This window comes from Tenrec ecaudatus, chromosome 2 (assembly GCF_050624435.1).
Source record: "Tenrec ecaudatus isolate mTenEca1 chromosome 2, mTenEca1.hap1, whole genome shotgun sequence".
Classification (NCBI taxonomy): Eukaryota; Metazoa; Chordata; class Mammalia; order Afrosoricida; family Tenrecidae; genus Tenrec; species Tenrec ecaudatus.
In genome coordinates, this window is record NC_134531.1 from 205843229 (window position 1) to 205859395 (window position 16167).

Sequence of the window (16167 nt, forward strand, 5' to 3'; positions counted from 1 at the left end):
GGCCGCCAGTGCTGAGGGTCGCAGGTCCTGGCAGGGGCGCTGAGTCTGAGCAGGAGCGCATCCCAGCCTCCTATGCACTGTCTGTGTCCCCCACCCCTCAGTGCGCCAGGTCCGGCTCGTGCGTGGCCTGCAGGTGCTGGAGGCTCAGGAGCAGAGCAGTGTCACCATGGAAGTGGAGCTGTCCCATGCAGATGTGGAGGGCAGCTGGGCGCGCGACGGGCTTCGGCTCCAGCCAGGGCCCTCGTGCAGCCTGGCTGTGAACGGCCCCACCCACACGCTCACGCTCTCCCAGCTGCGGCCGGAGGACAGTGGTCTGATCACCTTCAGGGCTGACAGCGTGCACACCTCTGCAAGGCTTCATGTCACGGGTGCGTAGTCCTGGGGTGTCCCAAGCGGGAGGGGTGGGGCCAGTGATGCCCGGGCCCCATCTTCCCCATTAGGGATGCTCCCAGGAGAACGGTGAGGCCATCTGCCCCCTTAAAGACTGCCAGTCTTGGAAACCTTATGCAGCGTTGTCAGGCCTTGGTGCTGGCTCCGTGGCAGTGGATTTGGTTGGGTTTCACTTCACCGAGCTGGCTCTGCAGCACTGTCCAGCTCAGGCTTGCGCCCCCACCCGCTATCTCCCCAGAGCTGCCTGTGAGGTTCAGCCGCCCACTCCAGGATGTTGTGGCCACGCAGAAGGAGAAGGTGACCCTGGAGTGTGAGCTGTCCCGCCCCAACGCTGATGTGCGCTGGCTGAAGGTACCAGCTGCTCACCCAGGACTCTCTGTCCTGCATTGAGGCCTGGCTCTGGGGCCTGACGGGGCTTGTCTCTTCACAGGATGGCGTGGAGCTACGGGTGGGCAAGAGTGTGGGCATCTTGGCCCAGGGAGCCTGCAGGAGCCTCATCATTTACCGGTGTGAGCTGGGGGACCAAGGTGTCTATGTGTGTGATGCCCACGATGCCCAGAGCTCTGCCTCCCTGAAGGTGCAAGGTGAGCGTGGGTACCTGGTGAGGATGGTACAGGTGGTGGCGGGCAGGCTGGGGGAGGGCGAAGGCTGGGTTTCCCTGGCTGTGTTCCTGCCCAGCTCTGCTGGGAGCTCCCAAGCAGCCGGGGCACAGCCAGTTGGGGAGTGGGCCCTGTGTCTGAGTGTGGCCGGGCGCCACTTGCTGCCCCAGGTCGTGATGTCCAGATTGTGAGGCCCCTGGAGGATGTGGAAGTGATGGAGAAGGAGGGCGCCACCTTCACTTGTGAGGTCTCCCACGAAGAGGTGCCTGGCCAGTGGTTCCGGGAGGGCAGTAAACTCCGACCCAGTGACAACGTGCGCATCCGCCAGGAAGGTATGCTGGTGGGTGCCTGCGGGCGGCCCTGGCCCTTCTCCACACTCCTGCACTGTCCTCCACACTCCTGCTGGGTGTCCTCTCTCTCCAGGGAGAAGGTACACATTGATCTATCGGAGAGTCCTGGCAGAAGATGCAGGTGAAATCAGATTCGTAGCCGAAAATGCAGAGTCTCGAGCTCAGCTCCGGGTGAAAGGTGAGGGGCGGCTGAAGGGAGGATGTGGGGTTGGATGGGGACTGCACATGCATGTGCGTGTGCATGTACATGTGTGTGTGTACGTGCGCGCAGATCCTCACGGTGTGTGTGTGTGGGGTTAATGGTGTGTCAGTGTCTGTGTGAAGTGTATATACATGTGATTGTGTGAACTCGTGTGCAGACAGGACTCGTGGGTTGTGTGTGTGAACATGTGCACGCGTGTGTCTCTCTCTGTGTGCCCAGCATGCGTATCCGTGCATTTGAATGCACGAGTTGTGCATGAACGTGAGTGTGTGCTCACAGTATGTGTATGTATGGGTTCACATGTGTGCAAGCCCTCATGGTGTCTGTGTGTGCACATGCATGGGCAGACCTTCCTGGGAAGTGTCTGCACTCTGTGGATGGGAGCATGGAGGGACCTGGGAGTGCACCCTCCCCACCCCGGGAAGGGCCCCTGATACCTTGGAGAACAGCAGCATGCCGGGGTAGTGGGCAGGTGGGCTGTCGGGAAGGCAGGAGGTGTGTGGGCCATAGGGGGAGGGGTCAGAGATGCAGGTGGATTGGCCCTTTGCTGGGTGGACGCACTGACTATCAGCCCTGACCTGCTCACCCGCAGAGCTGCCTGTCACCATCCTGCGCCCTCTGCGGGACAAGATCGCCATGGAGCGGCACAGGGGCGTGCTGGAGTGCCAGGTATCCCGGGCCAGTGCCCAGGTGCGCTGGTTCAAGGGCAGCGTGGAGCTGCAGCCCGGGCCCAAGTATGAGGTGGTCAGCGATGGGCTATACCGAAAGCTGGTCATCACCAACACCCAGCCCGAGGACGAAGGCACCTACACCTGTGACGCTGGCGACGACGCCAAGACCACTGCCCAGTTCTTTGTGGAAGGTGTGGGGCTGGGCTCGGCAGGAGCTTGATGCTAGGCGGTGGCGATAGCTTCCTGTGGGGTGTTTCAGACTTTTGTCTGCAGGGGCTGGTAGGGTTCTTGGTGCCCAGTGGGGAGGTGTTTGTGCGTGTCGGGGGAGGGTTGCTCTAGACTGGAGCATGGGTGTGGAACCTGGCTCTGCGAGTGTGTGTGTGTGTGTGTGTGTGGGGAGCGGGTTGCTCCCAGGACAGAGTTGGCTACCTTTCTGTCGGAGCTGGGGAGGGCAGGGCGGTTGGCCCTGGTGGGGGCCAGGCTGACTGGGCCACCTCCCCACAGAGCAGTCAATCACCATCGTGCGGGGCCTGCAGGACGTGACCGTGATAGAGCCAGCCCCTGCCTGGTTCGAATGTGAGACCTCCATCCCCTCCGTGCGGCCGCCCAAGTGGCTCCTGGGCACCACGGCTGTGCAGGCGGGCGCGGACGTGGGCGTGGAGCAGGAGGGTACTGTGCACCGCCTGGCGCTGCGCCGCACCTGCTCCTCCATGACGGGGCCCGTGCACTTCACCATCGGCAAGGCCCGCTCCTCTGCCCGCCTCGTTGTCTCAGGTGACTGCCGCACAGCTGGGCCAGGTGCACCCCGCAGAGGGGGTTTCTGGGAGGGGCCGGCCCCTTGCCGGCCTCTTCTTGAGGGCTGGGGGTGGGTCATCAGTAGGACCCTTGCCCCCGGCCCTTGCCCAGCATGCTGTCCATCTATCCTCACAGACATCCCCGTGGTGCTGTCTCGGCCACTGGAGCCCAAGGCTGGGCGGGAGTTGCAGTCCGTGGTGCTGTCCTGTGATTTCCGGCCTCCCCCCAAGGCCGTGCAGTGGTATAAAGACGACGCGCCCCTCGCGCCCTCTGACAAGTTCAAGATGACCCTCGAGGGCCACATGGCAGAACTTCGGGTTTTGCGGCTCACGCCTGCTGATGCTGGTGTCTACCGGTGCCAGGCGGGCAGTGCCCAGAGCAGCGCCATGGTCACTGTGGAGGGTATGACCGAGGGGCCAGAGGGCAGTGGCTGGTGGCTGGTGTCATGGGCAGGGACCAGGCCCTGAAAGATCTCTGTGTCCCCTGCAGCACGGGAGGTGACAGTGACCCAGCCCCTGCAGGACACACAGGCCACCGAAGAGGGCAGTGCCCGCTTCTCCTGTGAGCTGTCCCACGAGACCGAGCAGGTGGAGTGGTCGCTCAATGGCACGCCCCTGTACAACGACAGCTTCCACGAGATCTCCCACGAGGGCTGCCGCCACGTGCTCGTGCTGAAGCGCCTTCGCCAGGAAGATGCGGGCACCGTGCGCCTCACTTCTGCCAAGGTCACTGCCTCCGCCAAACTGGAGGTCAAAGGTGAGTGTGGGGCCGGGGGTAGGGTGGGGGGCAGCGGGGCTGGGATGCTCTGGCAGCCTGCTCACAAGTTCCCTTGCCCCACCCCCAGCGAAGCCCATGGTCTTCCTGAAGGCGCTGGATGATGTGTCCGCGGAGGAGCGGGGCACGTTGGCGCTGCAGTGTGAGGTCTCCAGCCCTGAAGCCCGTGTGGTGTGGCGAAAGGATGGTGTGGAGCTGGGGCCCAGTGACAAGTATGACTTCCTGCACACGGGGACTACTCGGGGGCTCGTGGTACACAGTCTGAGCCAAGACGACGCCGGCCTGTACACCTGCCACCTGGGCTCCGAGGAGACCTGCTCTCGGGTCAGAGTGCACGGTACGTCGCTGGCGCTCTGGAAGGGGGCAGGTCCCTGCCATGAGGGGTCACTCCTACACAGGGCTACAGAGAGGGGAGAAGTCCTTTGGCTTCTGGGGACCCAAGGTCTGAACTAAATGTGGGTTCAGGCAGAGTTGGGGAACAAACTGAGTCTGGGGAGCCTCTCAGCTTCAGGAAGGGAACAGGGCCTTCAAGACAGCGGGACCTGCTGGGGAGAGTCACAGCAAGGACTGGGGGACTCGCCAGAAGATGGGACATGGCAGTGACAGATAGGACCAGCCCAGGAGCTTCCGGCGGGGAGGGGGCTGCGACACCAGGAGAGGTCTGGTGAGAGGACTGAGGCAGGCCATGTTCTCATTCCCGTGGGGTCTCTGGGGAGCAGCCCCATCTGGTCTGTGCCCTGGCCTCCAGCCAACATGTGTGGAGCCTGTCAGCCAGCTGGGCTGGATTCCCTGGCCCTGGGGCGGCTGCCTGTCTAGACCGCATGTATGCCCAGTGTCCTCCCTTCTCGGTGCTCCTCCAATTCCCAAAGTGCCCAGGAGCTCCACCAGGTGTGTTGACCCAGTTGGGAGGAGGCAGTGTCCTGAGCAGGGCAGTCTTGGGGCCAGACTCTCCCTCACCCCCACCCCCACTTGGAGTCCTCTTGCCTCTTCCGTGGTTGTGTGTGGTGCTTGCCCACTCCATTCGCTACAGCTCTTTCCGGAACAGCTAGAAAGACCGCCACCTCATCAGACCCAGATGCCAGGGGCCGCTGGGTCTTTCCCCGCTGCCCAGGCATGGCCAGATCAAGACTGGAGATGGTGTTCCAAAGGGCTGTGGGCATGGGATGAGAGCCCTGCTGTCAGGCTGTGGGGAGAAGTGTGGGGCACTCTGTGGCTGGTTGCATTGCCCCCTGGCTCTGCTGGCCGGGTCACTGACAGCTGTCCGCTGGGGCTCTGCAGACCTGCACGTGGGCATCACTAAGAGGCTGAAGACAGCGGAGGTGCTGGAGGGTGAGAGCTGCACCTTTGAGTGCATCCTGTCCCACGAGAGCACCAGCCAGCCGGCCATCTGGACCGTTGGAGGGAGGACCGTGGGCAGCTCCGGCCACTTCCGGACGGGGTGCCAAGGCCGCAAGTACACCCTGGCTGTTGCGGATGCTGCACTGAGCGATGCGGGCGAGGTGGTGTTCTCTGTGGCAGGCCTCACCTCCAAGGCCTCGCTGGTGGTCAAAGGTGGGCATGCAGCCTGGTGGGGGGCACTGTGGGCTGCAGGAGTATTGGGGTGCTCCTGACTCTCCTGCAGAACCCGGGGGAGGCCTGAGATTACTTGTGGGGGACAGAGGTTTTCCTCCTCTGGGGAAGGGCCAGGGCGGCTGCTTCTGATCTGCATCCCGACAGGGCATGGGAGCTCCCATGGTGTGCAGCCTCACACAGCCCTGGTCAGGCCCTGAGAGGCAGTGATCACACAGGCGCCCAGAGAATAAGGATCCCTGGCTCGTATTCTCTCGTCCCCTGGGTCCCGTCCTGGTAGAGTACACCCCTAGCTCCCCTGGGGCCCTGAGACTCCTCGGCCCAAGTCCCCGAGTCTCAGGACTGCAGGGCTTAGTCATCAGAGTCCAAGTGACTGCCCTCTGCTCCTCTTTCCTCTCTGAACATGCCTGGTCCACAGCAGCCTCACGGGATGGGTGTTTCTCTCTCCAGAAAGGCCAGTGGGCATCACCAAGGCCCTGGAAGACCAGCAGGTGACCCCGGGAGAAGACGTGGTATTGAGCTGCGAGCTCTCCCGGGCAGGCGCCCCGGTGCGCTGGCTGAAGGATGGCAAGGCCATACGCAAGAGCCAGAAGTATGACATACGCAGCGAGGGCACACGGGTCGCACTGGTCGTCCACGCCACCACGCCTAGAGACTCGGGCGAGTATGCATGCGAGGCAGAGGCTGCCCGATGCACAGCCAACGTCCTCGTGGAAGGTAACGAACGGCGGGGCCAGGTCAGGGTCCATCCTGTCCAAGCAGAAAACCCATGCTAGTAGTGGAGGAGGGGAGGCTACCTAGCTATGGGGGGAGTGGGGGGAGGGGAGGGGCTCTGCCCCAGGCCTCTTCCCGCCCCACAGAGTCCATGGCAGAGTGTGGTGGGACCGAGGGGTCCCACTGCCGTGTATCGCTTCCTCCCCCAGAAAGAGGAAACTGCTTCACCAAGGAGCTGGCTGATGTGCAGGCTGAAGAGAAGGGCTCGGCCGTGTTCGAGTGCGAGACGAAGCTTCCCGCAGCCACAGTGACCTGGCGGAGGGGCCTGGTGGAGCTGCGAGCCTCGGCCAAGCAGGCCCTCAGCCAGGACGGCCTGGCCCTGAGACTCACCATCAGTTCCCTGGAGCGAGCCGACAGTGACACCTACACCTGTGACATCGGCCAGGCTCAGTCGCAGGCCCGGCTCCTCGTACAAGGTGAGGAGCGGGCTGCCCTGTGGATGTTCCCTGTGGGAGCTGCCACGGCCAAAAATGTGGTCAGTGTCCAAGTTTGCTTCAAGCAGAGCCTAGAGCTCGAGGCGGCCTAGATGTTGGGGTTCTGTCGCAGCATGGCCCCAGACAAACCTGCTTCAGTGGCTCCCAGGGGTAGAAGCAGGGAATTGTCAGAGCAGTCTCCGTGGACTCCGGGAGTAATCTGGAGCACCTCACCAGAGCAAGCCTCCAGAGGAAGGGGCTTTCCCTGCTCAGGAAGAGTAGCAAAGCAGGGGGCCACACTTACCACACAGCACACAGGTTTATCACAGAGAGAAGCACCCTGCAAGGGAAGATGTGCTACAGGCTTGCTGGACAGAGAAGCATCTTGCAAGGGGAAAGGGAGCATGGAGGGGCCTAAAGCAGCTCAGATCACATGTCACAGAACGAGGGGAAAGGATGGATTGTTAAGGAGCATAGGTGGAAAAGAAATGGTGTCTGTTTATGAGACTAGATGGAGAATTCTGGGCACGGAGTTTATATAGGTGGGTGACTGTCATCGGGTATGGTGTTCAAAATGTGGACTGTGGCAAAGGCTTCCGGGTGGGGTATCATCCCTTATTATGGGATGGTGCTGCACATGGGCCAGCTCCTCAGGTGCTGCAGCTGTTCCTCAGGTTCGAGTCCTCTGCCTGGATGTTCTTTGCTCTTGGGTTCCACTCAAGGCTGCAGGTGTCTGATCTATTCTTGCTGGATGCTGTAGGGTAAGGGAGTGGAACTAAGACACATTATTCTTTCAGGGTGGTGGTGGTAGAATGAAACTAGATTATATAGGCTATTATAATATGCCACAAGTTAAAAGTTAACTGGGTTAAAAGTTAACTGGGTGTAAGGTGTGAGCACATAGTTGTGGGCCTGGGGACATTCCCCCAAATCATCTGAACTTGGGAATGTCGGGGTGGAAGAAGCCATCCCTCGTTGTATTCCATGTCAAGTTCAGCAGGCCCCCATGTGCTCGGTAAATGCTCAGGAGAAGCCTTGTATACCACATCCCATGTATGGCTCTGCACATAGGAGACAGACATAGGCTACCTCAGCGCTGCACAGGCCGTTGGCGCTGCTATAGCTGGTCCACCACAGAGCCAGGCTGGCTGCAGACACCCTCCCTCAGTCATGGCCTTCTTTAAGAGTCAGGTGAGTGGTGTCCCCTGCCATTCAGGAGCAGGGGGACACAGTTTCAGAGGAGCAGCCTGGCAGGTGGACATAAGGCTGAGCCATGGAGGAGGCTCCATCTTTCAGGAGAGCGAGACGATGGTCCCACTCGTGGACGTCGTTGTCATCAGTGTCTTGGTGCCCCTGTTTGAACAGCATTTTGTGGCATGGGATGCTTTCACCTCACCGCTCTACTGCCCCAGGAGCCCCTGCTCATGGGCTCAGGGGAGGGTCCCTGTGATGGCGTGCTACGGGGTTGGTTCTGATGCACAGTGACCCTACAGGACAGAGTAGAACTGTCCTATCGGGTTTCCTAGACTTCAGGGCCCTGTCCGCTTGTCACACTGTGGTGGCTTGCAAATTGCTTTTGTGCTGGAGATAAGCCACTGGCGTTTCAAATACTAGCAGAGTCACCCACGGTGGGTCGGTTTCAGTGGAGCTTCCAGACTAAGACAGGCTAGGGAGAAGGACATGTCAATCTAGTCTGAAAAGAAATGGTCACAGAAAGCCCTGTGAATGGCAGCAGAAGATTGTTTTGCTCTTAGTGCCAGAAGATGAGCCCCCCTCAGATTGTAAAGCACGGGGGAAGGCAGCCTCCTCAAAGGAGAGCTGGTCTTAACGATGTGTCTGGGATGTTCGTGGTCTTAACGATGTGGCAGAACTTCAAGCATACAGCAGTAACTGGAATGTGGAATGTATGACGTGTGAATCAAGGGAAAGTGGAAGTTGTCATGAATGAAATGGAATGCTTGAAGATTGGCTTCTTAGGAATTAGTGGGCCAAAATGAACCTGTGTGGGCTATTTGAATTGAATGATCATGTGGTCTACTGTGCCAGAAGTGAGAAATTGAAGAGGAATGACTTCACATTTGTTGTCAAAAATAACCTTTTAGGTCTTCCCTGAAGTAGAACCCTATCCGTGACAGAATAATATCCATCTGCCTATAAGGAGGGCCAGTTGATACAGCTATTATGCAGACTTGCACATCACTACTAGTGCCAAAGATGAACTGGATTTTTTACCAACTTCTGTAGTCTGAAATTGATTAGTCATACAATCAAGATGCATTGATCGTGGTGATTAGAATCTGAAAATTGGGACTAAAGGTTGGTTGGGAAGTATGGCCCAGGTGACAGAATGATGCTAGATGTAGCCTGGTAGAATTGATTAAGACCAACGAGTTACAAATTCTTTTTTTGCCAGTAACATAAACGGTGACCATGCATGCAGTCTTCAATAACCTACACAGGAATAAAATAGACCTCATCTGTGGAAATAGACACTGGGGATGCTTAATATCATCAGTCAGAACAAGGCCAGGGCAGACTGTGGAAAGATCACAATTGCTCATAAGCAAGTTCCAGTGTAAGATGAAGAAAATTAAAACAAGCCCACAAGAGTCAAAATATGACCATGAATATATCCCACCTGAATCTAGAGCCCATTGCAAAAGCAGATTTGACACATTGGACACTCATGACCAAAGATCAGACATCAAGAACATTGTACATGAAGAAATCAAGAAGCCCATTAAAAAGACAAGAAGAGACCAACATGGATGTCAGAAAAGACTCTGAAACTTGTTTTCATATGTAAAGTAACTAAACCAAGTGGAAGAAATGATGAGATGATTTGAAAGGGAGGATTGAGATGACCGAGTAGGGTATTATAGTGACATGTGTACCAGCTTGGAGATAGAAAGTCAAAAGGAAGACAGCACTTGGCATTTCTGAAGCTGAATGAACAAGGAAAATTCAAGCCTTGAGTTGCAATATTGAAGGATTCTATAGACAAAAAATTGAATAGCACAGGGGCATCAAAAGAAGATGGAAGCACCCAGTGGCTCAGAGGGGCCTGGGCTGGTGCTGGGCACGACCGGAAAGCCTCACTTCCAGTCTTACCAGGGCTGCTGCCAACACACAGCCACACAGGATCCTGGACAGCTAAGCTCTGAGCACAGGGACATCTCCCTGGTCACCCGCTGTGCTTGGAACAGCACCTGAGGAGGTGTGGGTGGGGATGGTGTACGGTGGGACCCATCCTGCACTGGGGGACCCCAGGGATTGCGGTCCTGAAGCAGACCCTACACCCTGCTGGTCCTTCGCCCACCCTCACCCCACACCACAGGCATCCAGGGCCACTGTGGTGGCCTCTCCTCGGGGTGAGGGTGGATGCCCGGAGACCTGCCTATGGAGCAGTCTGGCTTTGGGCTCTGGGCTCCAAGTTGCCCTGGGGCAGAAGCACACTCATCCCTCTTGGCAGTCAGGGAAATGGCCATGGGAGCTGACCTTTCTGGGAAGAGCTGCCACGCTCTAGAAGGACAGTCTCTGGATTACGGGCTCTGGGTGCCCACGCTCTGGTCCTGTAGCTCCCTGACTCTGCTTGTCCTCTGGGGCACAGCCCTCCTGCCTCAGCTGGTGCATAGGAGGGGCTGAGAGGAGGGGCTTCCTCCACACACCACAGTGATCTGCGATGGCTGGGCTCAGGGTGCCCACCCAGATTCTCTTGTCTTACTGTGGCCCCGAGCCCACGGGCCACGCTGACACCAGGGCCCAAGGAGTGGGGCTGACACCAAGGACGTTCATTCTTAGAAAGCCTTACTTCCCAAGTTTTTGTAGCAGGACCGCATGTGCCAAAAGGAAATGTAAATAAAAAGCTGAAATTCAAAAGAAATAAAGAGTAGAAGATGGAAGGAACACAGAGTCACCATACTAAACAGAATTGGCCAACACTCACCATTTCAGGAGGTAGCCTAAGATAAAGAACTGATGGTTCTAATGGTACTTAAGGGGAAAGCCCAAGCTCCATTGACATCATTAGCAACAAGCAAGGCTCCAGGACCTGACAGGATATTTCAGCAAACAGATTGCAAGAGAGGAAAATCTCACTCATGTATGCCAACAAATGCACAACGCAGCAGCCTGGCCAACTGACTGGAAGTTATCTATCTATCTATCTATCTATCTATCTATCTATCTATCTATCTAACTATATCTACATGCAATCACTCCAAAGAAAGGTGATCCAAAAGAATTCAGGAATTATGAACACTATTATTAATATCACATGCAAGAAAATGTTGAAGATAATTTAAAAATGACTGCAAGAGTATGTGTTACTCTGGGTAGGATTAGACAAACAAATCTGTAGATACTCATGTATAAGAAAGAGCTTTATGTACAAGAGCAGTTGAATATTGAGAAAACATCCCTTCTCCATCCAGAACAAGTCCGTAAGTCTGATCTTAGCCTGTGTGTCCAGTACCTATCTACAAAGTCCTCTGAAGACTCAAGAAACACATGCAATGATGCTGAATGCAGGAAGATCACAGGCCAGTGGGTGGGAAGTCTTCTGGATCCAGTGGCAATGAAAGCATCTCAGTGCTGATAGGGGTCTCCAGAAGTCTGGCTACATCAGCCTCTCTCCATGTGTCTTCTTCACAGGAATGTCCCACAGGGAGTGAGCCAAGAGAGAGTGTCTCTCACCTCCAGGGAGGAATATAGGAGTTCCTAGAATCCTCAGGGGAAGGCCATGCCCACACAGAGGCCTCATTGGCTATACAGTGACTGACAGGTTAGACGCTACCCCTTCACTCCCAATCCTCTCAAATTGACAAACGATCATACAACTATCACAGAGTACATTGGGAGGGAACGTCCAGAACTTCATGGTGTATTCAAAAAGGGATGCAAAATGAAGGATCACACTGCCGATGTCAGATAGATCTCTCCTGAAAGCAGAGATGACCAGAAAGATGTTTACTTGGACTTTATTGAGTATGCAAAGGGATTTGACTAGATGGACCATAGAAACTCTGGATGATAGTGCAAAAAGTGGGAATTCCAGAACATTTACTTGTGCTCATGTGCAACCAATCAAAGGCAGTTGTTGGAACAGAACAAGGAAAGACTGTGTAGTTTAAAAGCAGACCAGGTGTTCGACAAGGTCGTATCTTCTCGTCATAGTTAACATATATGCTGAGAAAATAATCAGAGAAGCTGAGTGTTATGAAGATTGGAGTATCAGAATTGGGGAAAGATTTATTACCATCCTGTGATATGCAGATGACACAACCTTGCTTGCTGAAAGCGAAGAGGTCTTGAAGCACATACTGGTGAAGACCCATTTAAAAGACAGGAGCAGCAATACCAGTCCTCACATGCAAGGATCGGCCAGGGCCACAGAGTATCTTGGCATCACTGCCAGGTTTTGACCCTGCCCTCCCGGCTGCAGCCTTCATCAGGCTGCTGCGTTTCAGGCCTGGTGCTCAGGTGGTGCCTGCCAGGAGCCCATAGGAAATAACAGGACCTGGTGCTTTAAGAGGCCGAAATGATAAATTAGCAGCAATATAAACAAGGAAGGCTCACTCCCCCCCACTTCTCATTGTCCATCACATCTTATTTTAGCAAAAACTATTTTGTTAGAGCAGTAAATGTCCCTTATTTAATAAAGTTGATATTTGTACCTAATCAGAAATGGCAGTTAAGCCAAGCATCAGAAAATCATGAAACATGCCCTCGTTCCTCCCGGTTTTAAAAAACATGCTATTTTAAACATTTAGAACCTATAGATAGACGTCCACCACACTCTTGATGTAGGCTGCCTTTTCTAGTGTGTTGGTTTACTGACCCAAATTGCTTGTCTTTTTTAGTATTAAATGCCCCATAATGCACTGCGTTAGGTGGGTTGGCTAGAGAAACAAATCCAGTGATTCATCTATGTGTAAAAGATAGCGTTACATCAAGAAGTAATTATGTATCAGCAGACACACAGCCCAGTCCAGATCAAGTCCATAAGTCTGACACTAGTTGTAAGTCTCTTCATGTAGCCACATGCAATGATGCAGAATGCAGGGGGATCACAGCTGGTGGGTGCAGGGTTGTGTGGATTCAGTGGTGGTGGCTGCATCACAGGACTCAAGGTAGAGAGAGAGGGGGGTTGACCTCGTGAGAGCTGTTTATCTGGGTCACACTTCCAAAGGAGGTCAAGCTGCTACCTGATTTTCAAACTAAACTCCACCCATATCTTCCCACAGGTGCCATGTGGGCACCAAAAAGTTAACTATCGCATGCACTTATTTCTGTAAAATGGAGTCATAACTTCTAGACACTTGTAAATGCAAAAGGAATCAGAATGCAGAATCTATCTCATTATTTATGAATTCTTTCTAATTTTTTCTTCATTCAACAGCAAAACCCATTTTTCACAGTAATTCGTTTTTTCAAATCTTCAAAACTTAAATTTCAACCTAGCCACGACTCCTTTTTCATCCTGCTATTTCATCTGTTAATGTAAGATTTAATTTCACCCTATGGCTATAATGACAGGTGGCATGAACAGGCTGGGAGTAGACAGCTCAGGGGCAGAGGACTTGGTGTGACCAATGGAAACCTGCCCCCTTCTCCCAGTCTTTTACAGGCTGGAGGACTTACCCAGCATCCTCTGTAGGATCAGAGGTGGGTGGAGGTCAATCCCAGGTTGACCTAAAATATTTGGGGGGGCAAGTCAATTCTGAACCAATGACTGTTTCCTGAATTTTGCCAACATGGAAGTCTCCCCAACTCCTGACCTGTGTCCCCCACGTTTTCCTGGGAAGGTGGCCGAGTCTGCCACCTGGGTGGTGATCACATGGGCTTGTGGCCCTAACCTGCGCGTGTGTGCCCTACAGGCCAGAGAGTGCGCATCATTGAAGACCTGGAGGACATGGATGTGCAGGAGGGCTCCTCGGCCACCTTCCGGTGCCGCATAGCCCCTGCCAGCTATGAACCCGTCCACTGGTTCTTGGACAAAACCCCTCTGCATGCTAACGAGCTCAATGAGATTGAAGTCCAGCCTGGGGGCTACCATGTGCTGACCCTACGGCAGCTGGCACTCAAGGATGCAGGCACTGTCCACTTCGAGGCAGGTGACCAGCGGGCCTCGGCCACGCTACGAATCACAGGTGAGCCCTGTGTGCACAGAGTCAGGCTACGTGCCAGCTCTGGGGAGTGAGGGCGATGAAGATCACAAGATGTAGTCCATGCCCTTGAGGGGCATAGACTCCTGGGGCCAGTCACAGACGGCAGTTGGGCCACCCAACAAGTGCTGTTTGGGATGTGAGAGAAGACACAGTGGTTGCCCTTTTGGGGAGAGGGACTCTGATCTCTGAGAGTGGAGCTGGTAAGGCTCAACTTGCAAAAGTTGGGCTCTTTCGGGATGGGTTTGTTGTCTGTAGGATGCGGCCCCCCTCCCCCTTAGGCCATAGCCAGCCGAGGGACCAAACAGCACCACCATGCCTCCTGGACAGTCCATTCTGTGACCATAGTCAGAAGGGAGAGACAGCATTGGCTGGGCTTTACCCGGGCTCTCTGAGTGGCCTGCATGGTGATGTGAAACCTACATAGTTTGCTTCTCTTCCTCGGCCCCCAGAGAAGCCGAGCATCTTCTCTCAGGAGCTCACCGATGCCACAGTCCTCGAGGGGGATGACTTGACCCTCGTTTGTGAGACCACCACACCCGACAGCCCCGTGAACTGGACCAAGGATGGGAAGGCCCTTCGGCCATCGGCCCGGTGTCAACTGAGCTATGAGGGCGGCCAGGCCCGGCTGGTCATCAAGGACACCACCCTGCAGGATGGTGGGCGCTATAAGTGTGAGGCAGGGGGTACCTGGAGCAGCTCCATCGTCAGGGTCCACGGTGAGCCTGGGCAGAGGGGCAGGACAGAAGGGCTGGGAGGCGGCTGGCGGAACTCCCAAGTACCTCTAGCTCTCAGGCACACCTAGGGTAGGGTGGGCACTTGGGGAGGAAGTCTGCAGGAATCCAAGGCGGGGAACACCCCTCCCTCCCCTGCACACACACACAACCGCTGTCCAGAGCCAGACCTGCCTGTCTACCCCCGAGTGTGGACTCAGACCCTGCGCCCATCCCCGCTCCACCGCCACCAATCATTGTCCCAGTCCTACCCATTCCCTCCCCATCACTCCTCAGTCATCGCCCGGCTCTGCCCCATGTCTATCCTATGCCTGCCCTGTCTTCATGCTCCGCCAGCCCAGTCCCACCCGCCGCTCCCTGCCTTCGCCTCATTCTGTCCCCACCATCTCCATCCCTCGCAGTGGGGGGCCTGCTCCTCACTTCAGCTTCATCTGCCCCCTGCCCTGTCGTCTCCCCTCTGAATGCGGGGCCCCTCGCTCTGCTCTGTCCCCGCTCCATCTTCTCCGAAGATCTCCCCCAGATCCCCCTTATCTCTGGGCTTTGGCTCCACATCTTGTTCCCTGTGTCCCCCTCCCCCCCTCTGCGGACTTCGGCTACCCCTGTGTCTTCCGCTCTTTCGCTCTTCACCACCGACCCCATCTTCCCTTCCTCCTGCTGCTGCGTGCCCACCCTGCTGCTCCCGCCCATTGCCTCCCGCACCCCACTTGGGATGGGAGGGCACCGTGGGCTTGTCGGCACAGAAGACAGACTGGCCCTGCCTGTCCACAGCCCGGCCGGTGCATTTCCGAGAAGGACTGAAAGACACGGAGGTGCTGGAGGGTGGAGCTGCCACGCTGCGCTGCGCGCTGTCCTCCGTGGCCGCGCCTGTGCAGTGGCGCTACAAGGATGAGGTCCTGAGGCCAGGCAGCAAGTATGGCCTGCGGCAGGAGGGCGCCGTGCTGGAGCTGGTGGTGCGTGAGCTGCAGCCAGAGGACAGTGGGCAGTACTCATGCTCCTTCAGGGACCAAACGACAGTGGCCACGCTCACCGTGAAGGGTAATGTTCTGATCCACCTGCTGCCTCTGCCCCTCTACTGCCCCGGGGCCCCTTTCCTTCAGTGTCCATGCTGAAAGTGGGGTGCCTGTGTCTCTCCCCCCCCCACCTGCCCCCATTGGACTTTTTCAGCCATGCCTGCTCAGTTCGTAGGGAAACTGAGAAACAAGGAATTCACAGAAGGGGCCCTGGTCACGATGCGGTGTGAGTTGAGCAAAGCTTCCCCTGTGGAATGGAAAAGGGGCACCGAGACCCTCAGCAGCGGGGGCAGATACAGCCTGAGGCAGAGCGGGGCTACCTGTGAGCTGGAGATCCGTGGTCTGGCCCTGGCCGATGCCGGGGAGTACTCCTGTCTGTGTGGGCAGGAGAGGACCTCGGCCACACTGACCGTGAGGGGTAAGGACTGACTGCGGCCGCCCAGACGGAGGGTGTGGTATTCCGTGGTTGGCTCTGTGCATCCCCCTGCCCTCACAGTGACTCCGGGCCCCTCTCTCCATGTGGTCAGTTGCTGTCGAGTTGACTGAATCATGGAGCCCTCGTGCTTCATAGAATGCAACGCTGCCCCGTGTAAATCCTCACGACCGTGCGCTTGAGCCTAGGAATTGTCACTGTGTGTCAATCAGCTCTTAGAGGGTCTCCCTCACTTTGCATGGTGCTCTACCAACCGTGAAGTCATTTTCCCAGCAAGTGGTCTTCCT

At 56.2% G+C, this 16167-nt stretch overlaps 1 protein-coding gene across 1 annotated transcript in view; it reads left to right on the forward strand.

The window, feature by feature from the left end:
* The window catches only part of OBSCN (obscurin, cytoskeletal calmodulin and titin-interacting RhoGEF), a 192372-nt gene that overhangs the window by 93790 nt on the left and 82415 nt on the right, over positions 1-16167 (forward strand). The window contains exons 25-41 of the mRNA XM_075542891.1: positions 102-368; positions 629-741; positions 821-974; positions 1160-1321; positions 1413-1517; positions 2134-2403; positions 2717-2986; positions 3143-3409; positions 3497-3763; positions 3852-4118; positions 5060-5332; positions 5801-6067; positions 6274-6540; positions 13416-13688; positions 14156-14422; positions 15206-15472; positions 15602-15865. Coding sequence (XP_075399006.1) covers positions 102-368; positions 629-741; positions 821-974; positions 1160-1321; positions 1413-1517; positions 2134-2403; positions 2717-2986; positions 3143-3409; positions 3497-3763; positions 3852-4118; positions 5060-5332; positions 5801-6067; positions 6274-6540; positions 13416-13688; positions 14156-14422; positions 15206-15472; positions 15602-15865 — 4020 coding nt within the window. The remainder of the gene's footprint in view (positions 1-101; positions 369-628; positions 742-820; positions 975-1159; positions 1322-1412; positions 1518-2133; positions 2404-2716; positions 2987-3142; positions 3410-3496; positions 3764-3851; positions 4119-5059; positions 5333-5800; positions 6068-6273; positions 6541-13415; positions 13689-14155; positions 14423-15205; positions 15473-15601; positions 15866-16167) is intronic.